The sequence below is a fragment of the Lissotriton helveticus genome, chromosome 5_2, assembly GCF_964261635.1.
Source record: "Lissotriton helveticus chromosome 5_2, aLisHel1.1, whole genome shotgun sequence".
Taxonomy (NCBI): domain Eukaryota; kingdom Metazoa; phylum Chordata; class Amphibia; order Caudata; family Salamandridae; genus Lissotriton; species Lissotriton helveticus.
The window spans coordinates 13,842,058-13,863,991 of record NC_136066.1 but is presented as its reverse complement, the minus strand read 5'-3'; the positions used below and the strand labels follow the sequence as shown (position 1 = coordinate 13,863,991).

At 50.3% G+C, this 21,934-nt stretch overlaps 1 protein-coding gene across 1 annotated transcript in view; it reads left to right on the top strand.

The window, feature by feature from the left end:
- The window catches only part of PIP5KL1 (phosphatidylinositol-4-phosphate 5-kinase like 1), a 200,364-nt gene that overhangs the window by 91,733 nt on the left and 86,697 nt on the right, over positions 1 to 21,934 (top strand). Inside the window, exon 6 of the mRNA XM_078646581.1 lies at positions 15,590 to 15,624. Within this exon, the coding sequence (XP_078502707.1) occupies positions 15,590 to 15,624 (35 nt within the window). The remainder of the gene's footprint in view (positions 1 to 15,589; positions 15,625 to 21,934) is intronic.

Genomic DNA, 21,934 nt, shown 5'->3' with positions numbered 1-21,934 from the left:
GGTTTCTTCTTGGCGCTTGCTGGTTCTGGCGCCCCTTTGGGGAAGCAGTTTCTGGGTTTCTTGAGAAGGTGGGGGGTTGAGTTGAGGGCTGGTATCAAGTTTCCTCAGCAGGTCATTTCAGATGGTCCCTGGGTTCCCCTCCCGCCGGGCCAGATCAGTGGGCTAGTTCAGTGTTCCTCACACAGCTTGGTGGGCAGCGCCTAAACCCTATCACTCCCAGTGGTATAGGTTTCTGACTAGGCCCTCCCACCTAAGTCTCCTGCGTAGGGTCCCCCAGGTCAGTAATGCCCCAACTGACTGAAAACTTTCCCTCCCTTTCTTTATATAGGCCCAGGTCAGGTGACCACCCTCTAAGGCGGGAAAAACAGACTCCGCCCCTATTCTAGAAATTTCCAGGAGCTTCCCTACTCTAACTGTGGGCAGGCAAGGCAGGCTGGAATGGTTACAATGTTTAGGGGTTCCAGCCAGCTCCTGGCAACTAGAGTGCGACTAAAAAGACCACGCTGCAGTAGCAGGGGCCAGTGGCAGCCATGTTGGGAGAAGAGAGCACCTGCACCTAGCAATGATTAGTAATGGGAAGGCGCTCGGAGACCTAAGGCCAACAAAAAAGAAAGGTGGGAAAAATGAGGCAAGGGCAAAAAAAAAAATAGGGAAAGACCACCCTAGGGCTGACAGGTCTCACTATGGACGTAAAAGTGACTCAGTGAAAATGTGTAGACGGAACAACCACCCTGTGTACATTATATCTGACGCAGGTATAATGTAGCGCAGGGCTTTACAACGTGACGCATCTCTCTAGATGTGTCACATTGTAAATCTTTTGCATGGAGGCGCATTGTTTACGACACGCTGCATCACAGAAGTGACGCAACAGTGCCGTAAACATGTCGCAAGGGGCTTGTAAATTTGCCTCTTGGAGTCCTACCCAAACCCTCTGCTTGTCGAATTCCTGGGTAAGGAGATGTGTGTGGTGCGTAGTGGTGTGGGCAGCTCTGAGGTGTTGTACTGTGTACATGTGCTGTTTGTGCGACACCACTGCTCATCTCGGACAGATTTACAAGCCCCATGCACCTCTTTTACGCCGCTGTTGCGTCACTTTTGTGACGCAGCGACGGTGTGGAGCCAGCACCATGCTGCGGGGTATTTACAACGTGACGCATCTGGGAGATGTGTCAGGTTGTAAAGCCCTGCGCCACATGTAGGCGTTCTGGCGTAGGGGGGGGGGGCGTTCCGGTGCAGGAACGCCTCCTAAAAGTGGTTGAGTGAAATCTACAAGATTTCACTCAGTCACTTTTAGGGCCAATGCTACGTTAAAACCCTGCGCCTGCCTGAAGCAGGAGTAAGGATTGACGCAGCATTTAAAGGATAGGGCACCCCCGAGCCTTGCTGGAGATGCAACTCCAGCAATGCGCCGCATTTCCGCCGGGGACGCGTCACGCATCTGCCCATCCGAGCGCCATGGTGCGCTGCATTGTAAATGCAGCGCATCAGTGGTGGCGCACGGGTGGGCATTGCAACTCTTCTGGCGCATCTCTGCTGATTAGCAGAGATGTGCCAGAAGTCGTAAATCTGTGCCCAAATGTATAGGGTAAGGAGGTGTGTGTGTGTGTGTGTGGTGTGGGCAACTCTGAGGGCACTGGTCATCCCTGGAGGGCCCTGGTCATCCCTGGAGGGTACTGGGCATCTCTAGAGGGCACTGGTCATCTCTGGAGGGCACTGGTCATCCCTGGAGGGCACTGGGCATATCTAGAGGGCACTGGTCATCTCTGTAGGGCACTGGTCATCTTCTGAGGGCACTGGTCATCCCTGGAGGACACTGGGCATCTCTAGAGGGCACTGGTCATCTCTAGAGGACACTGGTCATCTCTGTAGGGCACTAGCCATCTCTAGTGGGCACTGGTCATCTCTAGAGGGCACTGGTTATCTCTAAAGGGCACTGGGTATGTCTGTAGGGCACTGGTCATCTCTAGAGGGCACTGGTCATTTCAGTCGGGCACTGGCCATCTCCGGAGGGCACTGGTCATCTCTGTAGGCCACTGGTCATCTCTGTAGGGCACTGCTCATCTCCGGAGTGAACGTTACCCATCAGGCAGCCAGTACCTGACAGTTCCAGTCATGTTGAGGCTGGGACAAGAGCCACAGCCAGAACCACAGCATGCCGAGGATAAGGTGGACACACAGATGTAACAACAGCAAGCCTTAAATGTGACCATCACCACCTGACCCGAGTCAAACAGTCCTTCCTGCAACCCTCACAACCTGAACCTTCCACATTACACTTGTTGTCATATGTGCCACAGGCAAGACCCCACACACCTCTATCTTTAACTAACAAAATAAACACATTAGAAGAAGAACAGTAAACATGAAATACACAGTTTAAGAAAGAAACATAGAACAGCAGGGAAAAACAAAAAAAGTGGTATCCAGGAAGGAGAAAACTGAAATTCAACCCAACACAAAACCTTTGAAACAATTAGGTGAATATCGTTTTCAGGGTGGGCGGCCAACTTGCATGCCGCCAGTAGATGTTTCCACCTCACTGACTCCTAAACAAGAGCTCAGGTTTATTGTCTGGAACCACAACCACTCTTTCTTGATTCCACAATCGTCCATCACTGGGCCTCACAGCAGAAGGCAACACTGGAAAGACTCGTACAGGAGGTGAACCTTGGGCTCACCCTTCACCCCATGGCTATGGTCCTTAATTCTCACCCAACTTCCTACTGCATTATGGAAACGTTAGCTGTGACATCACCACCATTCTTTTCCTGTACTTGTTTTCTGACATTCGCAACTTGGTGTAGACGTGAAGAACCCATAGACCAATCCACCTTCTCTTCAATTGTCAACCCGGTCGTCCCCCTTGACTTGCAGAGACATTCTTGTTGCTCACAAACATTAACCTACACCATCCTCCATTCAAGCTTGTTCATTAAAGCCAATTGTAGCAGGCCTTAGAAGGTGCTGTTAACACGCTCAGCAATCCCATGACTCCCTGGATGATACAAGGCTCTTTTCATACATTTGATACAATTGGTTTGCAAAAAATACCCTTATCTTCTCAGACACCAACTCCTTGAAGAAACTTGATAGCAGTCTGGGTATTAACATTCTTCATCAAAGTGATTTCCTATATTAACATTCCCCCTCTAGTTGAATTTTCAACTACATCCTTTACCCTATACTTCATGACAGTCACATTATTCAAAGTTTGCTGTGTTTCTGTTGTGGTTGTTACTAATTCCCTAGTTATTTGCATTCTACCTACCTTGAGGACTGGGTTTTTACTTTTTACTTGTAGTAAATCACACAAAAATAGCACAACAGTCTGAATTTTTCCAGATTTTCCTTATACTGAGCCCAGACAAAGTAATCAGCAGTTCTTTTTTCTCTAGCCTGATGCAATAGAGTTGTTTTCTTCTGTAGGTGATATAGAAATAACTCAGATAGATCTTCTCCAGGGATGATCAGGGTCAGGCTGTGTATGGTTATGAGGGTGCAGAGGCCTCGCCATCCGGGGAGGAGCTGGTTGTAGGCAAACTTCCCATGTTGCCAGTAGATGCCCATCAACAGGTGGGTACCCCATTACATATCTGGTATGTACTGTATTGCTTCACAATATTTGTTGGTACCAAGCCATATCATTCCTTTGCCTCCGAAACACAGCAAATACAGTGTACGTTTCTGTACAATTAGGTGTTGCCCCTTCCCTTCCAGCCATGTGTCAATTAATCAATCAGGTGATTGTAAGTACGCTACTCACCCGTGATGCTTTCAAGGCGCTGGGAGGGGGGGTTGCAATCTGCTTAGCCAACGAGTCAGGCCTTGTGGGTCTTTATGAAGGTGTTCAGGGTGGGGGCGCACCCGATGTCTGCCGGTATCTCGTTCCAGGTCTTGGCTGTGATGTGAGAGAAGGATCTTCCGCCTGCTCTGGCTCTGTGGATGCGCGGGGTTTCGGCCAGAGTGAGGTTGGTGGATCGGAGGTTTCTTTTGGGTACGGGGAAGTTGATTCTGTCCTTGAGGTATTTTGGCCCGTTGTGTAGGCATTTGTAGGTGTTGGTGAAAATCTTGAAGGTGACTTTTTTCTCCACGGGGAGCCAGTGGAGTCTCGGTAGGTGTTGGCTGATGTGTTCGTGCTGGGGGATGTCTATTACGAGTATGGCTGCGGCGTTCTGTATTGTCTGGAGTCTGTGGAGTAGGGATCTGTTGATGCAGTCATAGAGGGCATTTCCATAGTCCAGTCTGCTGGTGATGAGTGCGTGGGTGATCGTTATTCTTGACTCAGGGGGGATCCATTTGAAGGTCTTGCGGAGGATGTGGAGTGTGTTGAAGCAGCTGGTGGTGACGGTGTTGACCTGTCGGTTCATGGTGAGTGATATTTAGAGTACGATGCCGAGGTTTTTTCATGGTCCGTGGGTGTTGGTGGGCTCCCGAGGGCGATCGGCCACTAGGTGTTGTCCCATGCCATGGGGGTGGTTCCGAGAATGAGGACTTCTGTCTTCTCGGCGTTGAGCTTCAGGCAGCTGTTGGTCATCCAGACCGCGACGTCTTGCATTCCTTTCTGAAAGTTGAGATTGGTGTTGGTAGGGTCTTTGGTGAGAGAGAGGATGAGCTGGGTGTCGTTGGCGTAGGATACCATCTTGAGGCCGTGTTGTCGAACGATGACAGCGAGGGGGGCCATGTAGATATTGAAGAGGGTGGGGCTCCGAGATAAACCCTGTGGGACTTTGCAGGTGATTTTCGTGGGTTTGGAGAGGAAGGGTGGCAGTTTGATTCTTTGGCTTCTTCCAATGAGGAATGATCGGATCCAGTCCAGGGCTGTTCCTTGTATGCCAGTGTTGCGTAGTCTCACAACTAGTGTGCAGTGGGAGATGGTGTCGAAGGCTGCTGATAGGTCGAGTAGGATGAGGGCTGTGGAGTGGCTTTAGTACAGGAGGGTGCAGATGCCGTTTGTGGCGGTGAGTAGGGCCGTGTACCTATCTCTCTCAGTATCCCAGTATTTCTGACATTGGGTTTCTATGCTGGCATTAAACTCTTGCCTTCTAGACTCATTCCTCCTGGTATCATCGAAGTGAATGGTCCTGCACTGGAACTCAATGTCTGGGGTCCATGTGTTGTTAAAGAGTACTACCCCAGAATTGCTAAGGGCCACCCTGGGACAACAGACAGAGGCGGCAGCGGACATGTTTGTGCCCTGGTGTGGTGGCCTTGCTACCTCCAAGACCCTCTTTTCGGGAAAATCTCGGGGTCAGGTAGGGTCCTCCTCTATACTGCCTCGCCTGCACATCCTTTCTAGTTCTGTTTGAATTTCGCTTGCGCGGAAAAAAGATGTAGTGCTGTTTGGTTGGTTTTATATCGGGAAATGTTTACCACTACTCTATGGGGTTCTACTCTATTAGGCACAGGTGGATGAAACACTTTGCTTTCTCTGGGTCTATTTCTTGGGCTAAGTAAAGTCTGTCTGCGCTCACGACATGGGGTATCAGCAAGCAGACATGGCATGACTTAGCCAACGTCTGGGCGCCCATGGTGGTATCATGTGTTGTCCAAAAGTGTGCTGTGTAGTGCATGTAGAATACTAGCATTTGGTTCAGTATAAGTGCACGTGCAGTGAGAGAGGTCCCTACGCAAGCGCTGTAGCAATGTTGAGGTAGACTCCATATGACCAGGCAGATTTCTTGCTACGGATAGATGTGACCACACCCATACCAAGCAGATGGTGTAAAAAGGTGCAATAATACACAACTTTTGGAACATTGCAGGTCTTGAGAGGGTGTCTGGAGGGGTTGTTGTCTGCAGCTTTCTGTTGTCCTTGGTGTCTTTGCTTGGCACAGTGTAAGGAGTCTGTTTGTAAAACATAGTCTGTGGTCTTTGTTAGCTTGAGCCCTAGTGACTCTCTGGGATTTCGGGGGTTGCTACTGAGTAGGTTGAAGGCCCCAGTAAAAGTGGTGCACTTACGGCTTAATTGCAGGCCTGTTGGATAAGAGCTGTGGGTTGTAGGTCAGCTTGTTAGAGAAGCATGCTGTCCCCCTCTCCCTCGGATCCAGGACGCTGTGGGTCTGCTGCCCTTGGCGGGAAGGAGGGACTTCCTACCCAGTGACATGCGACTCCCGCTGCTTTGGAGGGACGTGATCCGATGAGAAGACTTGGGATGTTGGAAGCATTAGGGTAGAGGAGGAGGCAGAGTGTTCTGCTTACGACAGGAGTCCGGTGCGCAGCTGGGACCCGTCATGCTGCGGGCAGTGAACTGAGATGGCGACTGCCCTGGCGGATTCACCTACTGGCTTGGTGTCAGAACTTTGTGAAATACAGAGTTCTATGGGGGATACCATCAACCCACATGTGCGGCAAACCTGACTTCAATCACTGGAGGGTCGCCTCATTTTGGAACTATAAGGGGGTCCCGCAAGCTGGAGGCCTAAAAATGTTGAGGAATGATGTCCTTTTGAACTTGGCACAGGAACCCGTCCCCATTGTACTTGGATGAGGGGGGCCTGGATGCTTGTTTTTATGTACTGGTCAGGGCCTGCCCAGCTCCCTCATCAGGCTGCCCTTCCCCTTCGACGAGGCGAATGCCCCCCCCCCCACCCCTCCCGGGGACAAGCAACAGAACGGGGCCTAGACCCCTGCAGGCACCCAAGATGGAGTTTTTTTGTGTGGATTTGCGATCAACTGAATGTGCAGCAACCCTGAGTTTTTCCTGAACGCAAGTAGAGGTTGGGTTCTCTCCTGATGCTGTGTCACTAGTCTTTATTGTTGTGGCGAGTTTCCTGGAGTTGGTGTGAAGTGGATGGGTCATATTTTTGAATGTACGGCTTATTTGGATTGGGCGAATGCGTGAAGGCAGTGCCTCCCCAGACAATCACCCCTCCCTGCCGTGGTTGTGACCCGGTGCTTGCTTGGTTGGGTTTCCTGCCTTTCGTAGTTGCCATGTGTGTAGCCAACCACCTGGCCCTTGTTGTGGTGGGGTGTTTGTTGACTGATTCCCTTGTGGCTGAATGTGCGGGCGATCGGGTTGTTCTGGGCTTGGCTTTATGGATGGGGATTTTGCCTGGACTGGCCCAGGCCTCTCGATCTTTGCTCCTGATGTGCATTCAGGTGGCTTTGGTCAGTCAGGCGGCCCATCCTGAGGCAGTAGAAACATTTTCGATGGTCTGGCTGCAGCCATTCTTCCTGACCTCTGCTGCCATCATTGGGACGGACCCTTTCTGGGGTTCCGCGGTGGAGTCCCTTTCAAATCTGGCACCACTTGCACGCTTGCAGCCAATGCGTTTCGCGTGGGTTCATTTTACTCAGTTTGTGGGGGCCCGGTTTGGTGGAGTGCTTTTGGACTTGCTCCTGGTTTCCACCCTTCCTAGTGGGCCATTGTGTGGGGGGTGCGCGTGGTGGCCAGCCTCCCTCCGGCTCTGGGACTCTCCCCCTGTGGCGGGTGGAGGCACTTCCTTGGGATAGTGTGTCATCTGCTGGATACACAGAGTTCCCTTCAATGGTCACTTGCTTGGGCTCCGCATTCGGCAGCAAATAGGGGGCTTCAGTGTGGGGGACTCACTGATTAGTGACGGGCAGCCTTGTCTGTGCTACTTTCTCACTCGGGGAGGTGCCAGAGTGTAACAGAGGCTTAGCTCAGTAACCCTGGTGGTACGCGCTGGCTATTTGTCACCGCCATTGCCCCTGCGCGCCTTGGGTCAGCTCGCCACCTAGCCTCGGGGGACTCAGCAGCCATGGACAAGTCGAGGTCCTGGCTCTCTTGCTCCTTGTTTGCCCTTCTGGCCAACAACGTTTTTGTCCTTTGTGCGGTTTCCACTAGAAGGTGGTGTGTGCGGCATGTCCACCACATGGCTCTTTCACACAGCACGATAAGGTTTCCTATATACTACAGGGCCGCCCTGTGAAAGGGGTGCGCCCGGCCGGGGCACCCTGGCTGGCGTCCATGTGCTGTGGGAATGTATGGCTGGTTGGTGCCCTGTGAGGAGAACTCCAAGGAAGGAGCAGACTGCAGCCATTTTCTCAGCAAACTGGATTGACATTTTTAGTTTGGTCATTAGGTCCTGACCTAAGATATTAGTCGGGGAAGAGAGAAAGTACAACAATTGTTCCCTATTAAAGTGTGCACAAATACTTTACGCCTTGCCTCTTAAGTTAAGCCTGAGTGGTTTGTGCCAATCTACCAGAGGGAGGGCACAGGTTAGGTTGTGTATCTGATATTCTAGGCCAACCGCCTAAGCCCAAGGAATGTGTAAAAAATCTGGGAGTCTGGGTCAACTCAGCACTGAAATTCACTCACCATACCAAAAAAGTCACAGCCACCTGCTTCGGCATCCTGCGCAATTTAAGACCTACGCTGAAGTTCTTCAACTGCCACACCCGCCAGGTAATTGTCCAAGCTACCATCCCTTCTAGGCTGGACTATGCCAGCTCCCTCCTGTGGGGGGTAACCAGGCGGAAACTGCCAGACTTCAGAGAGTGCAGAACGCAGCCGCCAGAGCGTTGGTAGGTCTCCCCCGCCACTCCTCAGCGGCTGGAGCTCTGAAAAAACTGCACTGGCTCCCGGTGGGAAAAAGGATTCAGTTTAAGGCACTCTGTCTTGCCTTCAAAATCCTTAAAACCGCCTCCCCCCCGATGTTGTGCCCCCTCCTGACGGAGTATATTCCTGGGAGGTCACTGCGTTCAGAAGGACAACATCTGGTGGTCATTCCCCGTACCAATCTAGCCAGAATGGGCGGTCGATCCTTCAGCCTGCTCGCTGCCAAGCTCTGGAACAGCCTCCCGGAAACCATTCGTGGTATGCAGGACCTTCTGGCTTTCAGGAAAGCCATCAAAACCCACCTCTTTCAGTAACCGCACCTCTTCTCCTTTGGCACTCTCTTTTTCAGTTTTAGTTTTGCTCGCAGCGCCGGGACGCGCCTTTGCTGGGGCAGCCGAGCGCTATATAAATCCCAATAACATTAACATTAACATTAACTTATCCTGACAGGGATTGTGGCTTCTGCTTGGACGGGGTGTGTACTTCGCCAACCAGAAATCTCAATTTCTAACAATAAACAATTTTGCATAAAAGACGATGCATAAGAAGATGGGGAGTGCTGTTGCACCCCTCACAGTGGATACCGTAGGGGAGAATATGGACAACGATGAGGAGCAGGACAGGGCAGTGCACATACCCCAACTCCGCACTCATAAAAGGTCCCCACCAAAGAGCCAAGTACTTGTAGATGACAGAACAGGGACTTCCGTTATCCCCTTCGCCGCGCAGCAAATTCTGCCACGATGCGAGTGGGCGGGGCTGCTCATGGCGCTCCGGTACCCAGGACGGCTCCCGGCCGTCATAAATCATGGTGGGCGTGTGCCTATGACGGCGGGAGCCGTCCGAATTCCGCCCACCAATTAATTCGCCGCACTATGGGGAATAAATGGCGCGTGGGCGGAGCGGCAACGGTCAGACGACTCCCGGACATCATGAGTACACTACTGTGACTCATTACGGCCGGGACCCATCATCACCATCGATAAGGGTGTTGATACCTGCGCTTCTGCTGACGTTAAGGCGAAAGAAACCTATGAAACTTATTGAGCAGTCGGCGATGACAGCCTCCAAAGAGAACATCTAGGCCTACTGACCCGAGAACCCACTAACCCCTGTGGGCCTGTTCATCACTGACATTACCCATGACGATGTTAACGCTCGAGGCAATGTGTATGTCACCCAACAAGGGGCAGGCATACGACTGAGTTCTAAGGCAGCTTAAGAATGGATTTGAAAGGGGCTCGGTGGAATTTAGGAGTTCCAGAGAGAGTGGCATTACCATCGTCGAGTCTAGACGGGACCAGTGATTGCACAACTGATTTAAAGTCAACAGGAATAAAGGGTTTAATTGTTTTGAGATGGTGGAGTGTGAAGGAGCACCTTTAGCTCAATTATTTATGTGGGGAGTAAGACTGAGGCTCAGGTCGACGCTGATGCCGAGGGATTTGACTGAGTTAGAGATGGAAAGAGAACAGTTGAGAGCTTTGATGTCAGAGATCCAGTTTTGAATAGGGAGTGAGTTGTTTTTAGGAGAGAATAGTATGAGTTCCGTTTTTTAGGGTTGAGTTTGAGGGGGTTGTCCTGAAACCACATTTGAATCCTAGTCAAGGCATCATTGAGATGTAAGCCGTCGGCAGGCATGGGATTTGATCCGATAGTAAAGTTGGGTGTCATCAGCATAGAGGTGGTAACTGATTTTCGCTTGCTTAAGAATGAGGGTGAGGGGTTCCATGAAGAGATTGAATAGAGTGGGAGAGGGAATAGAGCCCTGGGGGACGCCCAAGGTGACTGGCAGAGGTTTAGAAAGGCAATCGCTGAGTTTAATTTGTTGGGTTCTGTGTTGGAAAAAGGAGGTAAACCACTTGAGAACAGCACCGTCAAAGCCAAAACGGTCTTTGAGAATATTGATTAAGGCAGTGTGGTTAACCGTATCAAAGCAGCGGAGAGGTCAAGGAGAATGAGAAGGGATCATTCACCCTTGTCGAGGGAGTGGTGGATGTCCTCAATAATGTTGAGCATGGCAGTTTCAGTGCTGCAGCCCTTTCGAAAGCCTGATTGTAACGGGTCCAAGAGGTTAAATGAGTCGATGTGTTTGTCCATCTGAAGCAGGGTGCATTTTTCCAGAGCCTTAGACAGGAAGGGAAGGTTAGAAATAAGGCGCAGAATATTTAAGTCATTAGGGTCAGCTGTAGCATTTTTGATGGTGGGGTGATTTGTCCTAGTTGGAGTGAGGCAGGGACACTACCAGTGGCTAGGGAGGAGTTGATGATAGTGGTCCAATATGGGGCGATAATGTGTTTTAGGTCTTGGACAAGATAGGCTGCGATGGGATCTCCGGTATGCCAGGATGGTTTAAGCTTGGAGATGATGTTGAGGACTTCCCGTTCAGAAACTGGGCAAAAGTTATTCCAGGGTGCATTATTTTTTAGCTGGAGGCTAGTGTAGCAGCGTTCAGAGGGGGTGACAATGGGGGCGAGTTGGGAAGAGTCCGGGGAGGGGTAGGTGTGGATGGAGACTTAGGGGGAATGTCAAGGAGGGGTGGTAGGCTTTGCGGAAGGGGAGTTAAGACGAAGGATTGATCAATCTTAGTGATTTTAAACGAGAAGAAGCTGGCAATGTCTTCACATCTCTCAACCGTAGACATTAGTTTGGGAGGGGGGGAGCTAACGCAATTTGGTTTTTGACAATGCTAAATAATTTTCTGGGTCCGTTTCCTGCCCGGGCGAGTTGTGACCGGAAGAAGGAGGTCTTTTAATTGAATATGTGTTTTTTGTAGTTGGCCTTGCGGCTCTGAGGAGGACAAGGTTAGAGGAGGAAGGGTGTTGCCTCCACATGCGTTCTGTCAGTCTAAGAGCGTGTCTCTCATTGTAGAGGTCGGTGTTGAACCAGGATTTGGAGTGGCTGCATTTTTGCAGTTTTAATTTGGTTGGGGTAATTTGGTCAAGGACTTCAACGATGGATTTGTTGTAGTGTTCAGTAAGGTCATTAGCACTTTGGGAGAGAGGAGTAATCCGTAGGTGTGTTTTAATCTTAGGGGCAGATTTATGAAGGCCTTGCGCCGCCGGTGCGTCACTTTATTTGACGCAACGGCGGCGCAAACAATGCGCCCTATTTACAACGTGACGCATCTAGGAGATGCGTCACGTTGTAAAGCCCTGCGCCATAAGGAGGCGTTCCTGCGCAGGGGGGGGGCGTTCCGGGGCAGGTGCGCCTCGCAAAGGTGGCTGAGTGAAATCTATAAGATTTCACTCAGTCACTTTCAGGACAATGCTGCGTCAAAACCCTGTGCCTGCTTGAAGCAGGCATAGGTCTTGACGCAGCATTGTGGAGATGGGGCACCCCCGAGCCTTGCTGGAGCTGCGTCGCGCTTGCGACGCAGCTCCAGCAATGCGCCACCTTTACGGCACAGATTCGTCACGCATCTGTGCCGTTTTTGCCCCATGGTGCGCCGCATTGTAAATGCGGCGCACCATGGGTGGCGGAGCAGCAGCGCAGGAAGACTGGCGCATCCCTGGGGATGCGCCAGTCATCATAAATCTGCCCCTTAGTCTCCAGTTCACCCGAAGTAATAAGGTGAAGATTTCTGGTCAAATTCTGATGTGTGGTGGTTGTTATGGATGCAGGGGGCACAAAGCTGGTGATCGCGAAAAGGATGAGGTGGTGGTCGGACCAGTCAATGGGGACGATGTGGGAAAGAAACCAGTTCTTTGCTAGTGATGATAGCGTCCAGAGTGGTACCTTTGGAGTGTGTTGGAGAATGGCAGAGTTGTTGCACGTCACTGATATCGAGAAAGTGATTGATGAGACTAACCGAGGGATCGTCATTTTTGTTCCAGTGGAGGTTAAAGTCTCAGAGGAAGAGGTTTCTAGATTTGGAAATCGAGGACTCAGTAAGAAGAGCGGACAATTCCTCCACAAAGGAGAGAACTCAACATCATTGAGAGGGTGGAGGGACACGCTCCCTGTGTGTCGCCAGATGTGGTCACCCTTAAACCCAAGCAACCCGGAGAGGCGAGACAGGAGACACAACATGGATATGCTGATCCCAAACGTAGCAAACAAACAGAAGCAACACCTCACCCGACGGTCAACAACTTGGTAAACAAAATAAGTGGATGCTGCTGGTTCTTGAAGATGGATCTACAGTCAGATTACCCCAGGTTCTGTTAGTTCCTGATCCCACTGCATTACATCTTTTTCTACACACCTTGGCCTTCAGAGCTACAAGAGATTGAACATTGGTATCTCTAGGGCAGCTGAGGTTTTCAAAACACCATATGAGAGGTATTCTCTGGTCTAAGGGGGTCATTGATGTCGGTGATGACATTTTGCTGTACGCCTGCTCTCTGGAAGAGCACGGTGCTTGGCTTTGCGCAGCATTGCAAAGACTACAGAACTGTGGCCTCACCTTACAGCAAGAAAAGTGTGAATTCCTGCAGTTTGCACATCAGCTTTTTATCGGCTACCACTTCTTGGCCGCTAAGGTGGCTCCTGACCAAAGTACAAGACATGAACTCAGCACCTGCCTCAAATCCGTCAGTAGGGCGAGGAGTCTCTTGCGCATGGTCAACTATTGTGGGCAGCTTATTAAGAATCTGGCCTCCCTCACTGCCCCTCTTCTGGACGTCACTGAAGTCGTTGAGACCGGGGTGTGGGATGGGACCTGACACGGCGTACTCAAATATGAAGAATCCACTATCTACCGATTCCACAGTCGCCAATATCGACCGCGCCAACGAATGAGACAAAGGTCATCGAGAAGAGTGTGATGGATGGATGCTTGAATGAATCTCAGCCGCTGGCAGATGCTCTGGGCCGCTCCAGTGCATCGTTTCTCGCCCACCATGCCATCTCAGTTGGATCCAGCCGTGTGCAAATCAGTCTTGACCCCGCTCAGTTAACAGTCAGGCGAGGCCCTCCCTGAATCAACCTCAAGGAGCCCATGTCCGGTGTCGCTCTTTTTAGGGCTCATCAGCCAAGTTTAGCTCGTTTGCAGTGACAGTGCGCACTGCACCCATGTCTGAGATATCGTCCCACTTTGGGCGCCACGCTGAGGTATACCAAAAAAGTGATGGATAGAACGCTCAAACTAATCTCCACCACTGGTGATTACCCAGGGCCGCCACAGAGCCCGTCACTATTTTGCACATCACACCTTCTCAGTTTTGGACACAGCCGTATGCTAATCAGTCTCGACCCTGCCCCAATGGCAACAGTCCGGCCCAAACTGCCAGGCCAGGTCCTTCCGGAACAGGAAGACAAGCAGCCCCAGCCAGTGGGAGTCTCTCTGGGCTGCATCCCAATCCATCGCTGGACTGTTCCTGTTTGATCGAGGTCAAGACTGATAGGCATATGGCTGGGTCTGATCTCAGGTGGCAAAGTGAGCCAAAGAACAACGGGTTGGAATGGTACCAGAGCCATTGCCAATGGGTAGACTTATGGGACACCTTCTCCTGTCACCTTTTGTGTGTTTAAAGAATTGGGCCTGATAGTAAACACTAGACAGACTGCATTAGTTCCCAGACCCTAAGAGCCAATTGACATCCCACACCCTCCATTTGCGGACTCCAAGAGCCTTCTGTGCCTCCATTATCCTCCCACGCGCTCAGTCCCTGGACCGTGAGAGCCTCCCGTGCCACCATTAACCTTCCATGCCATAGTCCCCGGATGCTAAGAGCCTCCTGACCTGGAGTGTAAGGCCAGCCCAGGCAGTGTTGAAACCAGCCCCCCCTGGAGGAGGCCTCCACTGGAAGGGGGCCAAGTGGGCATGGTTGGGTTGTAGCGAATCATCCTGCTCTGTAATCTGCCCCTAAACTTGCAACCTACCAGAAAATATGCCAGTGTGTGGGAGTGTGCTGGAAGGGCCTTCCTCAATAGGTTGGCTCATCTGCCGTGGCCGGATTAGAAGGGCCGTCCGTCCCCTCTGCCTTGGCCGCACCGGAAGGGCCGTCCCCTCTGCCTTGGCTAGACCGGAAGGGCCGTCCCCTCTGCCTTGGCTAGACCGGAAGGGCCGTCCCCTCTGCGTTGGCTAGACCGGAAGGGCCGTCCCCTCTGCCTTGGCCGCACCGGAAGGGCCGTCCCCTCTGCCTTGGCTGGACCGGAAGGGCCGTCCCCTCTGCGTTGGCTAGACCGGAAGGGCCGTCCCCTCTGCGTTGGCTAGACCGGAAGGGCCGTCCCCTCTGCCTTGGCCGCACCGGAAGGGCCGTCCCCTCTGCCTTGGCTGGACCGGAAGGGCTGTCCCCTCTGTCTTGGCTAGACCGGAAGGGCCGTCCCCTCTGCCTTGGCCGCACCGGAAGTCCTGTCCTAAATAGAGCTGCCTCGCCACTATGTTGTAAGCCCTAAATTGCCATTGGAACGATAGAACAATTAAGAGCGCTCAACATCAAAAAACCTATGTGTATGGAAGATGGAATCTCCAGCGGCAGCCGGCACCAATTGGGGGTGGTGGAGTGGCGTTAGGGTGGGGGTGAGGTTAACTAAAAAAATTAATTCAACTTACCTGCCTGCCGCGTCCTCCCTGCCGCGTCCTCCTGGTCGCATCTCTCTTCCTCCCACTGGCCGGGACAGAAAGCAGCCTGGAAGTGCCCAGGCTCCCCTGAGCCAAACATAATGCTGCAATGCAATGTTGTTATTGGTCTGAGCGCCATGGCTCGGGGCTCAGGTGGTGCATGGGGGTCTGGGCATGAGAGATTACAGCCTGGGTGGAGAAGAGGGAAAGTGCGCATGACTGTTATGGTCGGCTCGAGAGGGCCGGCCAAACAGTCATGTGCACTTAGGAGTGGGCGTAAACTCGCTCCTCGGCTGCTCTGTCAGCCCCGCCTGCCTTCCAGAGCTTAGCTGCCGTGCACGGAAAATAAAATGATAATAACTCAGTTATCAATTTTTTATAATGCTGAAAAAAACAGTGGGGCGACACCCCTCTGCAATAGCCGAGAAGCCGTCTCCTAGAATCTCTGCCATGTCTATCTAGGAGGCAAGTGAATGTGGACCTAATGACATCATTAAGATGATAGTTTTAAAGTTATTAATCACCATATGCTCTCTTCTTCCCTCTCTCTGCAGGTGTCCACAGTGTAACACTCCCCCAGGAGGGCAAGGTAGGACCAGAGCCCACCCCCGCCCCCTTATCGGCTGTGGGGAGAGGGGCATTGCAGCTCTCTTGTCTCCCTCTGTGTGGCCCTCCACTTGTCAGGCTGACCTTCCTTTCTCTCTGTCCTCCATTCCTTTTCTCTCTGTCTTCCATTCCTTTCCTCTCTGTCCTCCATTCCTTTAATCTCTCTCCTCCATTCCTTTTCTCTCTGTCCTCCATTCCGTTTATCCTTGTCTTCCATTCCTTTTCCCTCTGCCCCCGTTCCTTTTCTCTCTGTCTTCCATTCCTTTTCTCTCTCTCCTCCATTCCTTTTCTCTCTGTCTTCCATTCCTTTTCTCTCTGTCCTCCATTCCTTTTCTTTCTGTCTTCTATTCCTTTATTTTTCTCTCTGTCTTCCATTCCTTTTCCCTCTGTCCTCCATTCCTGTTCTTTGTCTTTCATTGCTTTTCTCTGTCTTTTCATTCCTTTTCTCTCTGTCTTCCATTCCTTTTCTCTCTGTCCTCCATTCCTTTTCTCTCTGTCCTCCATTCCTTTTCTCTCTCCTCCATTCCTCTCTGTCCTCCATTCCTTTTTACTCTGTCTTCCATTCCTCTTCTCTCTGTCTTCCATTCCTTTTCTCTCTGTCCTCCATTCCTTTTCTCTGTCATCCATTCCTCTTCTCTCTGTCCTTTTCTCTCTGTCTTCCATTCCTTTTCTCTCTGTTCTCCATTCCTTTTCTCTCTGTCTTCCATTCCTTTACTCTCTGTCTTCTATTCCTTTCTTTTTCTCTCTGTCTTCCATTCCTTTTCCCTCTGTCCTCCATTCCTGTTCTCTGTCTTCCATTCCTTTTCTCTCTGTCTTCCATTCCTTTTCTCTCTGTTCTCCATTCCTTTTCTCTCTGTCTTCCATTCCTTTACTCTCTGTCTTCTATTCCTTTCTTTTTCTCTCTGTCTTCCATTCCTTTTCCCTCTGTCCTCCATTCCTGTTCTCTGTCTTTCATTCCTTTTCTCTCTCCTCCATTCCTTTTCTCTGTCCTCCATTCCTTTTCTCTCTGTCTTTCATTCCTTTTCTTTCCGTCCTCCATTCCTTTTCTCTCTGTCCTCCATTCCTCTTCTCTCTGTCTTCCGTTCCTTTCCTCTCTGTCCTCCATTCCTTTTCTCTCTGTCTTCCATTCCTTTTCTCTGTCCTCCATTCCTTTTCTCTCTGTCCTCCATTCCTTTTCTCTGTCATCCATTCCTCTTCTCTCTGTCCTTTTCTCTCTGTCTTCCATTCCTTTTCTCTCTGTCGTCCATTCCTTTTCTCTCTGTCCTCCATTCCTTTTCTCTCTGTCTTCCATTCCTTTACTCTCTGTCTTCTATTCCTTTCTTTTTCTCTCTGTCTTCCATTCCTTTTCCCTCTGTCCTCCATTCCTTTTCTCTGTCCTCCATTCCTTTTCTCTCTGTCTTCCATTCCTTTTCTCTGTCCTCCATTCCTTTTCTCTCCGTCCTCCATTCCTTTTCTCTCTGTCCTCCATTCCTCTTCTCTCTGTCTTCCGTTCCTTTCCTCTCTGTCCTCCATTCCTTTTCTCTCTGTCTTCCATTCCTCTTCTCTCTGTCTTCCATTCCTTTTCTCTCTGTCCTCCATTCCTTTTCTCTGTCTTCCATTCCTCTTCTCTCTGTCCTTATCTCTCTGTCTTCCGTTCCTTTCCTCTCTGTCCTCCATTCCTTTTCTCTCTGTCTTCCATTCCTTTTCTCTCTGTCGTCCATTCCTTTTCTCTCTATCCTCCATTCCTTTTCTCTCTGTCTTCTATTCCTTTCTTTTTCTCTCTGTCTTCCATTCCTTTTCCCTCTGTCCTCCATTCCTGTTCTCTGTCTTCCATTCCTTTTCTCTGTCTTCCATTCCTTTTCTCTCTGACCTCCATTCCTTTTCTCTCTGTCTTCCATTCCTTTTCCCTCTGTCCTCCATTCCTTTTCTCTGTCTTCCATTCCTTTTCTCTGTCCTCCATTCCTTTTCTCTCTGTCTTTCATTCCTTTTCTCTCTCCTCCATTCCTTTTCTCTCTGTCTTCCATTCCTTTTCCCTCTGTCCTCCATTCCTGTTCTCTGTCTTCCATTCCTTTTCTCTCTGTCTTTCATTCCTTTTCTCTCTCCTCCATTCCTTTTCTCTCTGTCTTTCATTCCTTTTCTTTCCGTCCTCCATTCCTTTTCTCTCTGTCCTCCATTCCTCTTCTCTCTGTCTTCCGTTCCTTTCCTCTCTGTCCTCCATTCCTTTTCTCTCTGTCTTCCATTCCTCTTCTCTCTGTCTTCCATTCCTTTTCTCTCTGTCCTCCATTCCTTTTCTCTGTCTTCCATTCCTCTTCTCTCTGTCCTTATCTCTCTGTCTTCCATTCCTTTTCTCTCTGTCGTCCATTCCTTTTCTCTCTGTCCTCCATACCTTTTCTCTCTGTCTTCTATTCCTTTCTTTTTCTCTCTGTCTTCCATTCCTTTTCTCTCTGTCGTCCATTCCTTTTCTCTCTGTCCTCCATACCTTTTCTCTCTGTCTTCTATTCCTTTCTTTTTCTCTCTGTCTTCCATTCCTTTTCTCTCTGTCCTCCATTCCTCTTCTCTCTGTCTTCCGTTCCTTTCCTCTCTGTCCTCCATTCCTTTTCTCTCTGTCTTCCATTCCTCTTCTCTCTGTCTTCCATTCCTTTTCTCTCTGTCCTCCATTCCTTTTCTCTGTCTTCCATTCCTCTTCTCTCTGTCCTTATCTCTCTGTCTTCCATTCCTTTTCTCTCTGTCGTCCATTCCTTTTCTCTCTGTCCTCCATACCTTTTCTCTCTGTCTTCTATTCCTTTCTTTTTCTCTCTGTCTTCCATTCCTTTTCTCTCTGTCCTCCATTCCTCTTCTCTCTGTCTTCCGTTCCTTTCCTCTCTGTCCTCCATTCCTTTTCTCTGTCCTCCATTCCTCTTCTCTCTGTCTTCCATTCCTTTTCTCTCTGTCCTCCATTCCTTTTCTCTGTCTTCCATTCCTCTTCTCTCTGTCCTTATCTCTCTGTCTTCCATTCCTTTTCTCTCTGTCTTCCATTCCTTTTCTCTGTCCTCCATTCCTTTTCTCTCTGTCTTCCATTCCTTTTCTCTGTCTTCCATTCCTTTTCTCTCTGTCCTCCATTCCTTTTCTCTGTCTTCCATTCCTTTTCTCTCTGTCGTCCATTCCTTTTCTCTCTGTCCTCCATTCCTTTTCTCGCTGTCTTCTATTCCTTTCTTTTTCTCTCTGTCTTCCATTCCTTTTCCCTCTGTCCTCCATTCCTATTCTCTGTCTTCCATTCCTTTTCTCTGTCTTCCATTCCTTTTCTCTCTGACCTCCATTCCTTTTCTCTCTGTCGTCCATTCCTTTTCTCTCTGTCCTCCATTCCTTTTCTCTCTGTCTTCTATTCCTTTCTTTTTCTCTCTGTCTTCCATTCCTTTTCCCTCTGTCATCCATTCTTTTTCTCTGTCTTCCATTCCTTTTCTCTGTCCTCCATTCCTTTTCTCTCTGTCTTTCATTCCTTTTCTCTCTCCTCCATTCCTTTTCTCTCCGTCCTCCATTCCTTTTCTCTCTGTCCTCCATTCCTCTTCTCTCTGTCTTCCGTTCCTTTCCTCTCTGTCCTCCATTCCTTTTCTCTCTGTCTTCCATTCCTCTTCTCTCTGTCTTCCATTCCTTTTCTCTCTGTCCTACATTCCTTTTCTCTGTCTTCCATTCCTCTTCTCTCTGTCCTTATCTCTCTGTCTTCCATTCCTTTTCTCTCTGTCGTCCATTCCTTTTCTCTCTGTCCTCCATACCTTTTCTCTCTGTCTTCTATTCCTTTCTTTTTCTCTCTGTCTTCCATTCCTTTTCCCTCTGTCCTCCATTCCTGTTCTCTGTCTTCCATTCCTTTTCTCTGTCTTCCATTCCTTTTCTCTCTGACCTCCATTCCTTTTCTCTCTGTCGTCCATTCCTTTTCTCTCTGTCCTCCATTCCTTTTCCCTCTGTCCTCCATTCCTTTTCTCTGTCTTCCATTCCTTTTCTCTCTGACCTCCATTCCTTTTCTCTCTGTCGTCCATTCCTTTTCTCTCTGTCCTCCATTCCTTTTCTCTGTCTTCCATTCCTCTTCTCTCTGTCCTTATCTCTCTGTCTTCCATTCCTTTTCTCTCTGTCGTCCATTCCTTTTCTCTCTATCCTCCATTCCTTTTCTCTCTGTCTTCTATTCCTTTCTTTTTCTCTCTGTCTTCCATTCCTTTTCCCTCTGTCCTCCATTCCTGTTCTCTGTCTTCCATTCCTTTTCTCTGTCTTCCATTCCTTTTCTCTCTGACCTCCGTTCCTTTTCTCTCTGTCTTCCATTCCTTTTCCCTCTGTCCTCCATTCCTTTTCTCTCTGTCTTTCATTCCTTTTCTCTCTCCTCCATTCCTTTTCTCTGTCCTCCATTCCTTTTCTCTCTGTCTTTCATTCCTTTTCTTTCCGTCCTCCATTCCTTTTCTCTCTGTCCTCCATTCCTCTTCTCTCTGTCTTCCGTTCCTTTCCTCTCTGTCCTCCATTCCTTTTCTCTCTGTCTTCCATTCCTCTTCTCTCTGTCTTCCATTCCTTTTTTCTCTGTCCTCCATTCCTTTTCTCTGTCTTCCATTCCTCTTCTCTCTGTCCTTATCTCTCTGTCTTCCATTCCTTTTCTCTCTGTCGTCCATTCCTTTTCTCTCTGTCCTCCATACCTTTTCTCTCTGTCTTCTATTCCTTTCTTTTTCTCTCTGTCTTCCATTCCTTTTCTCTCTGTCCTCCATTCCTTTTCCCCCTGTCCTCCATTCCTTTTCTCTGTCTTCCATTCCTTTTCTCTCTGACCTCCATTCCTTTTCTCTCTGTCGTCCATTCCTTTTCTCTCTGTCCTCCATTCCTTTTCTCTCTGTCCTCCATACCTTTTCTCTCTGTCTTCTATTCCTTTGTTTTTCTCTCTGTCTTCCATTCCTTTTCTCTCTGTCCTCCATTCCTTTTCCCTCTGTCCTCCATTCCTTTTCTCTGTCTTCCATTCCTTTTCTCTCTGTCTTCCATTCCTTTTCTCTCTGACCTCCATTCCTTTTCTCTCTGTCCTCCATTCCTTTTCTCTGTCCTCCATTCCTTTTAACTCTGTCTTCCATTCCTTTTAACTCTGTCGTCCATTCCTTTTAACTCTGTCTTCCATTCCTTTTCTCTCTGTCCTACTCAGAGATGTGCTAATGACTCCCAGGAAAGGATAAAATAGAGGTATGCTCTGGAAGGATGTGTCTACTCCCTCCTACAAGAAGCCACATGTGTGTTGGCCCACGAGGCATCTTCAAAGGGCAAATGGGTAACACCTGGGAGAGGGGCTGCTCCAGTGTTCAGCCAGAGGCTGGCACGAGGGCCAGGAGAGGGGAAACCAGTTGCCAGACTGGTTTTCCAGGGGTGTGTCGCCCCCTTGGTAGCCACACCTCTGGGTTGGGCTCCACATGCTAGGAGAGGGGTCTTGCCATATTTGGAGTGGGCAGAATGGTGCTGCCTCGGATGCCCAGATAACAAACCTCATAGGAAGTGGTCATCAGGTAAGGGGGAAGGGGGTGATAGCTCATTCGCTAACAACCGCATTCTGCAACGCGGGTATTTTCTGAGCATAAGTGGGGCACCCCTGGCATCCCAAACTCAGATCTCGATTGGACTAGAAGAAGCACCGAGGAAGGGCTGCCAGGCTGCACCGTGGAACCAGCAACGAGAGGCTGCACCGGCGTGGACTGCACCTGCTGCACCATGGAACCAGCCACGAGAGGCTGCACCGGCGTGGACTGCACCTGCTGCACCATGGAACCAGCAACGAGAGGCTGCACCGGCGTGGACTGCACCTGCTGCACCATGGAACCAGCAACGAGAGGCTGCACCGGCGTGGACTGCACCTACTGCACCATGGAACCAGCAACGAGAGGCTGCACCGGCGTGGACTGCACCTACTGCACCATGGAACCAGAAACGAGAGGCTGCACCGGCGTGGACTGCACCTGCTGCACCATGGAACCAGCAACGAGAGGCTGCACCGGCGTGGACTGCACCTGCTGCACCATGGAACCAGCAACGAGAGGCTGCACCGGCGTGGACTGCACCTACTGCACCATGGAACCAGCAACGAGAGGCTGCACCGGCGTGGACTGCACCTACTGCACCATGGAACCAGCAACGAGAGGCTGCACCGGCGTGGACTGCACCTGCTGCACCATGGAACCAGCAACGAGAGGCTGCACCGGCGTGGACTGCACCTGCTGCACCATGGAACCAGCAACGAGAGGCTGCACCGGCGTGGACTGCACCTGCTGCACCATGGAACCAGCAACGAGAGGCTGCACCGGCGTGGACTGCACCTGCTGCACCATGGAACC